Source organism: Citrus sinensis, chromosome 7 (genome assembly GCF_022201045.2).
Source record: "Citrus sinensis cultivar Valencia sweet orange chromosome 7, DVS_A1.0, whole genome shotgun sequence".
Classification (NCBI taxonomy): Eukaryota; Viridiplantae; Streptophyta; class Magnoliopsida; order Sapindales; family Rutaceae; genus Citrus; species Citrus sinensis.
This window is the reverse complement of record NC_068562.1, coordinates 8,063,276-8,077,729: the sequence shown is the minus strand read 5'-3', so window position 1 is coordinate 8,077,729 and position 14,454 is coordinate 8,063,276. Positions and strand designations below refer to the sequence as shown.

The 14,454-nt window shown below is 31.4% G+C and overlaps 1 protein-coding gene and 1 long non-coding RNA gene across 4 annotated transcripts; both read left to right on the top strand.

Moving 5' to 3' along the window:
* Positions 1-665: 665 nt before the first annotated feature.
* On the top strand, positions 666-14,397 carry LOC102624066 (ethylene-responsive transcription factor RAP2-12). Of its 3 annotated transcripts, none has more exons than XM_052444055.1 (4): positions 666-824; positions 11,565-11,828; positions 13,064-14,002; positions 14,103-14,397. In XM_052444055.1, exons 1-3 carry the CDS (start codon positions 815-817, stop codon positions 13,957-13,959), a joined length of 1,170 nt encoding a protein of 389 aa, XP_052300015.1. In that variant the 5' UTR covers positions 666-814; the 3' UTR covers positions 13,960-14,002; positions 14,103-14,397. The 3 variants fall into 3 exon arrangements, with proteins under 3 accessions (XP_052300015.1, XP_052300016.1, XP_024950584.2); XM_052444056.1 differs by having other exon boundaries at positions 13,064-14,006; XM_025094816.2 differs by lacking the exon at positions 666-824 and having other exon boundaries at positions 11,409-11,828.
* Positions 831-3,232, top strand: LOC127903675 (uncharacterized). Its single transcript, XR_008056413.1, has 2 exons — positions 831-983; positions 1,695-3,232. It is a non-coding gene; the product is annotated as an uncharacterized LOC127903675 (long non-coding RNA).
* Positions 14,398-14,454: the final 57 nt, after the last annotated feature.

Genomic DNA, 14,454 nt, shown 5'->3' with positions numbered 1-14,454 from the left:
GCATGAACATTATAATGTCACAAGATATTGTTGTTAGATAAAAATTTAAAATTAATAATAAGAATACTAATATTATTATTCTAAAATATCATTATCGTTAAACCATAATATAATTCTTGCCATCACTAAATTAGGTCAAAATAATGAAATCAAGAATACTAATTGTTAAGTCAACATGTAATTCATGCTATCACATGAAGGCGAGAACAATAAAAATAAGATTATTTAGGTAAAGTGAAGTTTGTAAAATTAATTATTTTTAAATGTTCAGATCACATAATAGTCAATAAATAAATTTAAAATATATGATTGTTATGATCTCAAATAATATTTTCAATTTGTATAAACGTTATAAAATCTCATGGATAATATCATTTTTAAGTATAATACATACTCTTGTGTGAATCGCACTCATTTTGTAATACTAGATATTAATAATTGAAATTTGAAGTCATCTCCTATCAATAACATGAGTTTGCTACCAAGATTATCAAGAGTACATACATGATCAGGGTATAAAAAATTAAAAAGAAAAAATTTGTGTTATCGTTCATGGCATTTAGTCGGTTTTGGTGTAGCTCTTGAACCAAAATGTAATTACCGCGCCACTCGAGGTTAAAATAGTCTAATAACATCTCTCTACAATATAAAGCCGTCTACCCTCCGCCAACCCTTGAACCTCATCAGTAGACACTAAAGAATCCAAAACTCTCTCAAGCCAACAAAAGCAAATTTTACATTTAACCCATTCTCTTCTAAAAATCTTTTCTCTTTAGTCCCTGAACAAACCAGAAGAAACGAGAAACCCTTAACCATGTGTGGAGGTGCTATCGTTGCGGACTACATCCCGCCTACTGTGCCGGGCCGGCCAAAGAAGCTGACTGCGGAGTATCTCTGGCCGTAGCTGAAGAGGTCATCGAAATTAAAAAACTTGGAAGCGTTGGATTTGAGTGATAATTATATTATACATGGTTCTTTAGAAGGTAATTTTTTTAATTAAATAATTTGCACAGTTAATTTTCATTCAATATTTATCATATTATTTAATTAAACAATTTAGATGAGAGTGACCTAATTATTATTGACAAAATTTATATATTTTTAATAAGATTAGTAAATTTGACAAACCTGCAAGTGTTGAATTTAAGCGATAATGAAAATTTGGCAGCGCTAGTTAAGCCACTCAAATTTATGTAAGCCATTTATTTAAAAATTTTACCTTGGCTTTCTAAAGAACCGTTTATATTATTGTCACTCAAATACAATGCTTCCAATCTTTTCAATTTAACTATTTTTTAAATAATTAAACTATTTACGAAAATTCAAATATTACTTGGCCATGTTACGGATAAGCTTATACTATTTTGACAAATTGGCTAATCCTGCTTTATTTATTTTGGAAAAAAATAGAGGAATAGAAGAATTAAGTCTATAAATTTTAAAAAAAGTTTATAATCTTTGGGTTGTTATATACATTTATCAATAATACTTTAAAAACACTAAAAAGTGAGGGCTGTCGAAAACTTTTTCTAAATTCGACATTAATAGGAAGTAAATTGTTGTAGACCTTGAATTGTAGTTATTCCACAATCACGAAGATCCAATGCTTTTGAATGAAAATATTACATTCAAAAGCATTGTATGTAATCCGTGCACTTGATAAACATTAATTCTTAATTTGCTTCTTATCTCAGACGTCGTGGCTTACCTAGCGTTGTCAAATTTTCATTATCGCTTAAATCCAACACTTGCAGGTTTGTCAAATTTGCTAATCTTGTTAAAAAAATATAAATTTTGTCAATAATAGCTAGGTCACTCTCATCTAAATTGTTTAATTAAATAATATGGTAAATATTGAATGAAAATTAACTATGCAAATTGTTTAATTAAAAAAATTACCTTCTAAAGAACCGTGTATAATATAATTATCACTCAAATCCAACGCTTCCAAGTTTTTTAATTTAGCTAATCCTGCACCAAGAAAGAAGAAAAATTTTATTAATCATCTTTGGAAAAAAAATTAAGATTAAGAAAAAAATTTCAAAGTTAGATTAAATAATTGTAGTAATATTTTTTTTTTTGGTAGCTTATTTTCTGTTTTTCTTTTTTAATTTTTAACAAGTTATGGAATTTGAGTAGATGCTTTGATCTAATGTGATATATTGATCTTCATTTTCCTTCGTCTTTATTTTAGGGGTAAAAATAAATTTTTATGACTTGGCGCTGATTGTCATCTAAAGTTCTGATTTTTGTTTTGTATAAAAGAAGTTTCTTGTTGGGTTGGCGTTTAAAGTCCTTGTTGGCTTTTGATCGTGGTTTGTGGATCATTTGTTCCAATCAAGCTTTTCTTTTGTCTTTGAATTGACATTTTTAATTTGTGCCGTTGGAAGTTAGTTTTGTGATGCAGATGTTCGATCGATAATTCTGATGATCATATTTTAGAGATGTTCTTTCTTGGAATTTTTTCTTCTTTGTTTAGATAGATGGGATGTCCAGACTTGCATAGATTGTTCACTAGTTTGCTTGGTCAGTCAAATCAAGCATATATTGACATGATCTATTATATTGGTTGGATCAGAGGTTTCTGTTGCTTAGCTTTGTAAAATGGAAGCTTAAATTTTTCCTCTTTTTTTTTTTTTTACTATATTTTGTTTTATGTGAAATGGTTGAAATTTTCGGTTCTGGGATCTTAAGAGTAGATAAAATTATCACTTGATCTACCTTTTTGTGTAACCATTTGGCAGTAATTTTGTCAGTTATCTCTTTGTCATTTGTTTGGGTTTTTAGTGTGTTGCAGTTATAGATCATGGGAAAATTCATTTTTCTGATCTTGTAATGGAAAACAATGGATTTCTTGTTGTACATAGAATTGCGTGACTGCACGATGTTGATGATGGTATTTAAAGTTATCCAATTTGGTTGCAAGTGTGTTCTATCATTAATGATGGGAGTTCTTTATGAAATTCGCTTCTCTTTATGATTGGGTTGTGCTTCTTGTGTATGAAATATATTTTTTTTCTTTTTTCCCCAATCATTGTATGATCTACAGCCGTGAAGGACGTTGAGGCAACGGCAGTTAAGCTCTCCCCCGGGAGCTCAAGCATGAAGGGTGGTAAAATAGTATGGTCAGATGGGAAGCACAATGCCACTAGTCCCATTGTCGTGACAATGCATGCAAGATTATGATCTTACTTTTACTCGCGGCCTTTAACTTTTGTTCAAACTATTTCAACATTTGAGTCCTTCTAAATGTTGGCAAATTTGGGTCACATATGAATCCTTCAAATAAATGACACAACAAAGCATTCCATACTTATATTCAACTGTAATTTTTGTTAATCTCTATCAATATTTCCATATTCAACATGTACATCTCATCTTGTGATAAGAGTGAAGGTGGTCCTGGTATTGGCTTGGTTGTTACTTTCATAGACAGTACACTGTGATATATACTTGATGCCTTCATTCATTTTCCTTTTTCTCTTTCAGCGTATGCATGATAATGACATAATCCTTCACAATGAATACTGCCATAAATTATTTGTTGGCATAATAATATATAATTATTTGTGGATGTCCTTATTTTTCTTGGACAAACTTTTAATAGAGTCGGTTTTTAATTCTATTAAACTGCATAACTAACAACGTATCCGTATTAAAAAAAAATATCCACATTAAAAAAATAATTTTATATATAGATCAGGATCCGGTGCTCAGCTGAGCTTGTACTGAGCATTAGATCAATGGTCAGCAATTGTTTGGAGCCCACATTAGACAATTGATGACCATTGATCCGGTGCTCAACACAAACTCAGCTGAGCACCGGATCTGTTTGCTTTATATATATATATATATATATATTAGTAAGCTCCAACTAATAATACCATCATAAAAAACAAGCAAACGTTCAAAACCACGGTAGCCTACGCTTTGTAACCATATAAAATATAGTATTTCCGTTAGGTTAACAACTTGTTCTTAATAGCTAATAATCATTTGGTGGACTAATCAAGTGATTACTTTGTAATAAAAATTTTTAACATACATGTAAAATATTATGAAATGAGTATCTTCCACTTTTGCAAAATAGATAAGCATAATCTTGTACCTTCGTTGTTGAAGCCGTAACAAAATTAGAAAGTATATTCAAAAGCAAAAATAAATTACGAGTTTCCTGGTTAGCAGTTGCACCAAAAAATAAATAAAATAAAAGAAAATCTTGAACGAGATGGGCACATGACATTATATGTGCGCCGGCGTAGGGTGAAATTTAATAAATCAAATTAAAAAATCTTGACTTCATGATCTTTCTTCAACATCAGACAATCGAGGGTGCACGAGAAAGAAATCGCATGTCTTTAATGAGCAGTCGCGTAGCCTCTGGATCACAGACGTTCAATTCGATCGGTCAAAATTAGGCAGCAATTGGTCAACACGATTTTTTGTTTTTTCGGTTGGGTTTTTATGAAAAGGTCAACACAAATTGATTTTGCTTTCGTAACAGACGTTTGTGTGAGCAACAGCTATTCCACCAACTTGTCCACTTGACGTTCAAAAAATAATGGAACCCAGGAATTATCTCCACATAACAACAAAAAAATATTCAAATTTAATTAATGTGACAAATTGTATCAATGTGAAGCGTGTACACCACGAGCTTTCCACCTTCTTCTACTCCCTAGGGATCACCATCGCTCATAGGTCATATCAAAATTTTCACCAAAACATTTGGAAAAATAAAAAATGAAAAAAGAATTTAGAATGCCCGTGTTGCCGATTGACTAATAATCAAAATCTTAATTATATGAGTAGAATGGCAAATAGCATGATGTGATTTGGAAGACGAAAATATGACGGGGATATGATATTTCATTAGAATTAATTAATTAATTAATAACAACTTGTTTGGTGGTGTGTTTAGCTGCAACAACAATATTAATAATAGTGTTAACAAATTTTTTAAAAGTAAAAGTTTGGGCAATGGATAGAAACATTGAACATTAGAATATTCTAATGGCTGTGTTTCAACTTGGAATTTTCTAACAAAAATAAAGCACAAATATAGGGGAAAACATAGCGCATTCTTCATTAAATTTCCTATAATAAAAAATGGTCATCTTTGTCAATGCATAATTTGTATATCATTAATTGAAAGGTAGCACCATTAATTGACAAGTTAATGAATTTTTTCAATGAGAAACAATTTTGGTTTTGTCTTTCAAAATCTTAAGATGATATAAAATTAATCTACTTGTTTGTATTTGAAGACCTTTTCACTTAAGTAGTCAGATACTCTTTGGTGATCTCTAATTTGATTTAAGAAAATAATCTACATGTGGCGTTTGTTTTTTTGTCTTAAATCTGAATAAATCTGAATAGGCCTGAATGTCTGAATCTGAATAATATGTTTGTTTTATCGTCTGTATCTCGAAAAATAAGTATTAAGTTGTTTGTTTTTTTCAACTTAAAAAACTGAAAATATGTAATTTTACATTTGTATCCATATTAAATTTGAATGTCAAATAAATAATATATTAAATACCACAATATTTTAATATTTATAAGTAAAATTATATTCAAGTGAATACATAATTATTTTAAAATTTTAATATATAAAATACCATAAATTTCAAATTTTATCGTATATAATGTAAGAAAGAAAAAACATGGATATTTTTAAGTGGGGTAAATATCTATGGGTGAATTTTGGGATAGACATAAAAAATAAATTATAAAACATGAATATTTTTTACATTAGTAAGTAATTGACTTAATTCAGATTTCTCTATTACATAAAAAGCTAAAAAAATTAGCTTATTTTATTAAGTCAAAATTATCTAAAAAATTTCATTAAATTATAAAAACAAACACTTCTAATTAACTTAATTAATTAAGTTAAGTCACTTTAAGTCATTAAGTTAAAAAACAAACGCAATTTATATATACAAAAATAATCCTCATCTAGATCCGGAAAAATTAATCAAAAACAAATAACACCATTGATTAATTTATACTAAAATCCAGGTAAATTTTAAATTTTAAAAAGAATCAAGATTTTTATTTTTTTTTTTAATTGGCAAAATTAAGCTGCGGGGTCGGTGGAAGCATTATTTCCTCTGATAGATATTAATACGGCCGGAAGCAACATGCAAGTGGGCGATTAAACAGAAACGTGTTTTTTAATCTTCCAAAAGAAGTAAAAAAAGAAAACAAAAGTATATATATATAAAAAGGAGTTGCCTAAGTTACAATTCATGTAACTTACAGCCAACTCTTTTTACTTGTTTTTCAATGTATTTTCTCTCTCCTCCGGGCACATGGCTGCCAACTATTGGGTGTGTATGTAAAAATACATGTTTTTGTTTCACAAAACAACTTTGTCGTAATGCACACACATCTTAAGAGTGGGGTCCATTTGTCTTTCATTTTGCTTTTTGAAATTTTCCAATTCATTTTCTTTTTGTCGTTTTCGCAACTCTCTCGATGTTCCCTGTGTACGCCAGATTCTAATGCATGCACCTCTTTTTCGCCTTTATTATTTATTTATTTGGCAAAAGACGAATTTTCACCATTTACCTTTCTTCACATTCCATCTCTCACTCCACCATTTTTTGTTGGATTAACTCTTGGTAAGACGTCACATCTTGCGGAAGATTCCAGCAAGTGCGGCATTTCTTCTTTGCTTAATTAATTAATCTGCCCTCTCTTCTTTATTGATTTCACAATGTTGCCATTTTGCCCTAGTAGCCATGGTAAAATACTTTTCTCTTCCAACAAGTGAGATTCTTTCTCACACAACATAGAGTAAAAACTCGGGTAATTTTTAAAAATCTCCCTTGAGGTTTGGGCTTGTTGCAAGTAGATGGCGAGAATTTATTTATTTGTAAAAAATCCCCTACCGTCAGTTAACTTTAACATTGACCATTAGTTGACTGTGCAAAGACAATATTACCCTTAACAACAATTTGTAGACGGAAATAACTAAAAAAAAAATTAAAATTGTTGGCGCGAAAAGCACAAACCCTATTTTTTGACAATTTTATCCTTATCAATTCCAAAGATTTACAATATCATAGGTAAAGATTATAACTATTTCATTTTCAAGTTTTTAATTTTATCTTTTTTGTAGAAACTTTAAGAAAATATCAATAATTTAAAGATGATTTTTAAAATTTTTAATTTTATCTTTCTTGTAAAAACTTTAAGAAAATATCAATAATTTAAAAAGGGTAAAATAGTCAATAATTTTAATTTATTTTAGTTATTTCCGTTTACAAATTATTGTTAAGGGTAATATTGTCTTTGCATAGTCAACTAACGGTCAATGTTAAAGTTAACTGACGGTATGGGGTTTTTTACAAATAAATAAATTCTCGCCATCTACTTGCAACAAGCCCAAACCTCAGGGGATGTTTTTAAAAATTACCCATAAAAACTCGTTTATTTTTTATAATACGATATTAGTACCTGTTTAGTTTTTATATTTTTTTAAAATATCTCAAAACATCTTTACAGTCAAACTATTAACACCTATGTCGTTATTTTTTGTCTTTTATAAATTACTTTTATAATATATTAACATTAATAAAAATATATATATATTAACTCCTCAATTGAGTGTTCCACAAAAATTAATATATATATATATATATATATATATATATATTGTTTTTATTTTTTAGAGTTAAATTGATAATTTGATTTTTTTTTCTTTTATTAATGTCAAAAAAAAGGAATGTTATTGTAAGAGAGTAATATTATAAAAGTAAGTTAAATGAAACAAAAATTAATGACAATGTGTCAATAATTTAACAACATGAATGTTTTGAGGTATTTTTAATAATACAAGAATTAATCAAACACTTTTACCCAACATAAAATATTATGTCGACTATTTAACAAGTCAATCACATTCATTTATGCGGTGTAGTTATGTTAAAAACTTAATAAATAACCAAACGATTGTGGCTCAGTTGGCGGCGCAGGCTGGGTAAGTGGGAAGAGCTCTCGGGTTCGATCCTCACTAAACACACCATTTGGGAGGGGTAAAGAGCCTTAACTGTGACTACACCGAATTAGTCGGGGCCCAATGCGGTCGCCGGAAATCGGATGGTTTAAACCAAAAAAAAAAAAAAAACTTAATAAATAATGGGGTGATTTTTTCGTGCGCGTACTACATACTTTCTCCTTCCATTACTAGAAGGAGTTGGAATTCAATAAAGAACGTATTATTGTCTTAAAAATACTTGATAATATATATTTAGACTTTTCAACAAGCCTATGATAGTTGAAGCCAATTCTTTGGTAAAGAAAAGAAAGAGTTGTCGGAGGCCGAAATTTATGTGGTGGCATTAAGAAAGAAGATTATTTATAAACAATTTACTAATTACTATATTGAATTAGTACCGAGTCCCACGAAATCCTCATTCTGAATCTGGGTCTTGAGTTCATGTTTTTTTACCAGAGCCACAGTTATAGCCAGAAGCCTATATGAAGCTAGCAGCTATCTTAATTGATAACACTTCATTAGTCTTCTTGCTTGAAGCCATCAAAACGTTCAATAGTGGGCTTTCCACTTTACACACAAACATATCACGCAATCTTCTTCCTCAATTCGATACTCCTAGAAGTTAGAAATTCATATGCAAAGAAAATAAGAGGATTAATTTTCGTAAGTCAAGAAAAATGCAACACACGTGCAATTTTAAATTTCCGCAATTTATTAAATTAAATATAGGACTTTTGAGATTGCAACCCATTTCATATCTACCTTTTTACAATTTCGATCCATGTAATTGAAAGGTTATCTTTGAAGTAGCTCTATTAGTAAAGCTTCTATTAAAAAAAAAAAAAGTACTACATTAGTGAAACTTTGTAGCCAAATATAAGTACACTAAAATCTATTTATAGTCATATTATTGAAATTTATTCTTATAAAGAGCTTATAACTCAATAGAGGTATAGTACAAAAATTATTATCTTTACTTAATTATCCTTGATGCAAGTGATATAGATGTAAATTATGTCATGTATTAATAATCAAATGGATATTAATTTCTTCATCAATCATTCAAGTGAACAATAAGTCGGGTATGCTTTAATTGAAGAAGAAATTATTAATGCAATTGGATAAGAAGAGAAATGGGATAATCCTGAGGATGACAGTACATAAATACACAAAAGTTTCATGCCAAGAAGCTACAAACAAACTTGAGAATTTATAAATATTTTGGATTCAACAAGAAGATGTCTATGCTGACCAATTTATACATAGTCGCAAGATGAAACATGTGGTTGCAGCTTTAAAAAACGAATCATTGTCACAAGCAACTTTAAAAAGATATTTTATTCCAGCTTAATTATTTAATGGACCATGTCATATATTTTTGAAATATTATTATTATGTGGAGGTAAATTTATTTAAGACGAGACCTACAAAAAAAAAATTTATTATAATATAGAATTTATTCCTAATTAAAACTGGTCTCAAGTTGGGGCCATAATTTTTTATTACTAAATATTCTTATTTAAATGTTTTACTATAGATAACAGTAGGAAAATTTCACTCAAGTTGAGTTGGATAACAAATTAAAGTGAGAAATATTTGTAAATCGATGTTGTAATTTGACCAAAACTAGAGAGAGAGAGGGAGAGAATTTGTATTCTAATTGGAAATAAACAAGTTTTTTTTGTACGGAAAGCTACGAAACATAGTGAATTGAATACAAGTTAGGTGATTTTGCGGAAATTTTTGTGCAGTCAATTTAGCTCACCACCTCATAGAATTAGGTAGCCACAAAGACAATCCACATGCTTTTAGAACTCGTAAAAATGCTTCACAGGAAACCACCAAGAATCACATGTGATTAAATATGCCCAAAAAAAAAAAAAGCCTAATTTCAAATCTCTTCAACCTAACCTTAGACCAAATTTTACGGTTACTTGTTTATATAAGATTTCTCATGCATTGATAGCGCTTCCGGATTTTAAACCACCACTAATTGGTAGCTCATATAATTTGCCAAATAAAATAACCCCAATTAGTATGTATCATTATCGTGAATTCCCAATAACTTCAACAAATAACTATTTTTGAAAAGGAGAAATTATAATTGTTGTATTATTATGACATAAATAACAAAATCTTCATTGGGAGGCCCATTACGGAAAGGAATTAAAAGATTGAGAAAAAAAAATGATGATGAAAATTTGTGCAAGTGTAGTCCATGCAGACTCGCAGAGCGCAAATGCGGTAACTCCCATCAAAACGAACCACATGACGCCATTCTCTCACCAGACCCACACGGCTCCAACCCTCACCGGCCCCCCAATTGTAATTAGCCCCCTTTTTAATCAAGCCCAAAATTGTCAAAAAATGTTTCCGCCTGAATTCCCATTTTTACCCTCTTCATTTCAATATCTTTTCACTTTTGCCATTTTATCGCAGGTACTGTCCTTCATCTCACCCACCACCCACTTCAACCGAATCATCTCTTCTCTTGTTGAACAATTAATTAAATACTTGTTTCAATATTTTTAAGTATGGAAATAAATCTTATAAGTCAAGTAATCTTATAGATGAGTAGTTTTTGCAAATCCCTTAGTACAAAATAAGACATATGCTATAACTCAAGCATGTTTTGTTTTATTGTTAAATTATTTAAAATAATAATATTAATAATAATAAAATTACTTTTATTAATGTATTTGTTTACACCTGAACGAGTCATGTAACATCCTCATAAATGGATTTTAAATGCATGAACATTATAATGTCACAAGATATTGTTGTTCGATAAAAATTTTAAATTAATAATAAGAATACTAATATTATTATTCTAAAATATCATTATCGTTAAACCATAATATAATTCTTGCCACCACTAAATTAGGTCAAAATAATGAAATCAAGAATACTATTTGTTAAGTCAACATGTAATTCATGCTATCACATGAAGGCGAGAGCAATAAAAATAAGATTATTTAGGTAAAGTGAAGTTTGTAAAATTAATTATTTTTAAATGTTCAGATCACATAATAGTCAATAAATAAATTTAAAATATATGATTGCTATGATCTCAAATAATATTTTCAATTTGTATAAACGTTATAAAATCTCATGGATAATATCATTTTTAAGTATAATACATACTCTCGTGTGAATTGCATTAATAATTGAAATTTGAAGTCATCTCCTATCAATAACATGAGTTTGCTACCAAGATTATCAAGAGTACATACATGATCAGGGTATAAAAAATTAAAAAGAAAAAATTTGTGTTATCATTCATGGCATTTAGTCGGTTTAGGTGTAGCTCTTGAACCAAAATGTAATTACCGCGCCACTCGAGGTTAAAATAGTCTAATAACATCTCTCTACAATATAAAACCGTCTACCCTCCGCCAACCCTTGAATCTCATCATTCACTAGACACTGAAGAATCCAAAACTCTCTCAAGCCAACAAAAGCAAATTTTACATTTAACCCATTCTCTCCTAAAAATCTTTTCTCTTTAGTGCCTGAACAAACCAGAAGAAACGAGAAACCTTAACCATGTGTGGAGGTGCTATCATTTCGGGCTACATCCCGCCCACCGTGCCGGGCCGGCCAAAGAAGCTGACGGCGGAGTATCTCTGGCCGGAGCTGAAGAGGTCATCCAACAAGAAGTACTCAAAGCCGATCGTCGACGATGACTTCGAGGCTGATTTCCAAGGATTCAAGGACGATGAAGAAGAGTCTGACATTGATGGTGACGTGGACGTTGATGCCGACTTGATGATGGCTGATATTAAGCCTTTCACTTTCTCAGCTGGTCGCAAGTCTCATGGTAACCAATTTTTGAATATACCCAGTTCGAGTTTTTTTTTTTAATGTTTTTGTTATTATTATACCTGATCATCCGTTTGTGTGTGTGTGTGTGCGTGTGCGTATTGTTTGTTAGTTAGGTTTTGAATGATAAAATGCGTTAGCTTGTGTGTCAGTGTGTGTAAATATGTGTTTTTGTAAGTGGGTATGTGTTTTCAGCGTGTGGTTGATGATGCTCATCGCTATGTAGCGATGCTTTGGTTTGGAAAATTATTATTTCTAACAACGGTTTTTTTTTTTTTTTTGTTAGCTTATTTTCCGTTTTTTTTTAAAAATTTTTAAGTTATGGAATTTGAGTAGATGCTTTGATCCAATGGGATATATTGATCTTCACTTTCCTTTGTCTTTATTTTAGGGGTAAAAATAAATTTTTATGACTTGGCGCTGAGTGTCATCTAAAGTTCTCATTTTTGTTTTGTATAAAAGAAGTTTCTTGTTGGGTTGGCGTTTAAAGTCCTTGTTGGCTTTTGATCGTGGTTTGTGGATCATTTGTTCCAATCAAGCTTTTCTTTTGTCTTTGAATTGACATTTTTAATTTGTGCCGTTGGAAGTTAGTTTTGTGATGCAGATGTTCGATCGATAATTCTGATGATCATATTTTAGAGATGTTCTTTCTTGGAATTTTTTCTTCTTTGTTTAGATAGATGGGATGTCCAGACTTGCATAGATTATTCACTAGTTTGCTTGGTCAGTCAAATCAAACATCTATTGACATGATCTATTATATTGGTTGGATTAGAGGTTTCTGTTGCTTGGCTTTGTAAAATGGAAGCTTAAATTTTTCCTCTTTTTTTTTTTATATTTTGTTTTATGTGAAATGGTTGAAATTTTCAGTTCTGGGATCTTAAAGAGTAGATAAAATTATCACTTGATCTACCTTTTTGTGCAACCATTTGGCAGTAATTTTGTCAGTTATCTCTTTGTCATTTGTTTGGGTTTTTAGTGTGTTGCAGTTATAGATCATGGGAAAATTCATTTTTCTGATCTTGTAATGGAAACAATGGATTTCTTGTTGTACATAGAATTGCGTGACTGCACGATGTTGATGATGGTATATAAAGTTATTCAGTTTGGTTACGAGTGTGTTCTATCATTAATGATGGGAGTTCTTTATGAAATTCGCTTCTCTTTATGATTTGGTTGTGCTTCTTGTGTATGAAATAACTTTTTTTTTTCTTTTTTCCCCAATCATTGAAGGATCTACAGCCGTGAAGCACGTTGAACAAGCTAAAAAATCCACAGAAAGAAAGAGGAAGAATCAATATAGGGGAATTAGGCAGCGTCCATGGGGAAAATGGGCTGCTGAGATCCGTGACCCCACAAAAGGGGTTCGTGTCTGGCTAGGAACTTTCAATACCGCTGAAGAAGCCGCTAGGGCTTATGATGCCGAGGCACGGAGGATCCGTGGGAAGAAAGCTAAGGTTAACTTTCCAGATGAAACTCCTGCTGCTGCTCCAAAGAGCTCAGTGAAGGCAAACTCTCAGAAATCCGTTCCCAAAGCTTGCCTAAGCCCCGTGCAGCCAAGTTTGAACCAAAACTTCAATTACTTGAACAACTCCGATCAGGATTACTACAACAATGTGAGTATTCTGGAGGAGAAACCACAAGTGAATCAGTATGGATATATGGGCTCCTTCCCTGATGATGGAGAACTAGGATTCAAACCCTTTGTGCCAACAGCTGATGATACTCCTGTGTACTTCAACTCTGACCAAGGCAGTAACTCCTTTGATTGTTCTGACTTTGGCTGGGGAGAACAGGCACCAAAGACTCCTGAAATCTCATCTGTTTTGGAAGCTACCCCTGAAGTTGATGAATCTCAGTTTGTGGATGCGGTTGCAAACCCGATGAAGAAGCTGAAATCTAACTCTGAGAATGCTGTGCCTGTTCAGGATAACAATGGAAAGTCTCTGTCTGATGAGCTTTTGGCTTTTGACAATCAGGTGAAGTTCTTGCCAATGCCGTATCCTGAAGGAAGCTGGGAGGCCTCCCTCGATGCCTTCCTCAATGGTGACAACACCCAGGATGGTGGAAACTTGATGAACCTTTGGAGCTTTGATGACTTCCCTTCTACCCTAGGGGGAGTGTATTGAGCAAACTTTCATGTGCTTGCTAGTTTTGTAAATAAGGCTATATGTTAGTGAGTTCTCACTTTCTGATTTTTTGTCAGATTTTAGCTCTCTTGGATCTGTTTTAATGTTTATTCACTCTGTTTCTTGCTTTCTCATTCTTGCAGCTTTGAGGACTGGTTGTCTATCTGTGTTGGAGATGCAGTGCTTAATTGTTGGACATGCTTAAGCCAAGCCATGTGTGGAGATTGCTCTCAGGAGCTTTCAGTAGATTCTTAGTATATAGGTGTTTAGGTTCCTTTTAACCTATGAGACTTGAAACATTTTGAACATTTTGCAATCTAGTGACTGTATGGATGATTATGTGTGATTTGTGATCAAAAACTGAACCGGATGATTGTAATCCTTGTTAATTTGCTTCTTTCATGGTCTTTGTGATTGCCTAACCACAGGCCGCCAATATGTTATTATCTATTTATTCTCTTCTGTGGATAGTCTTTGAGCTTGTCGGCTTGAAGA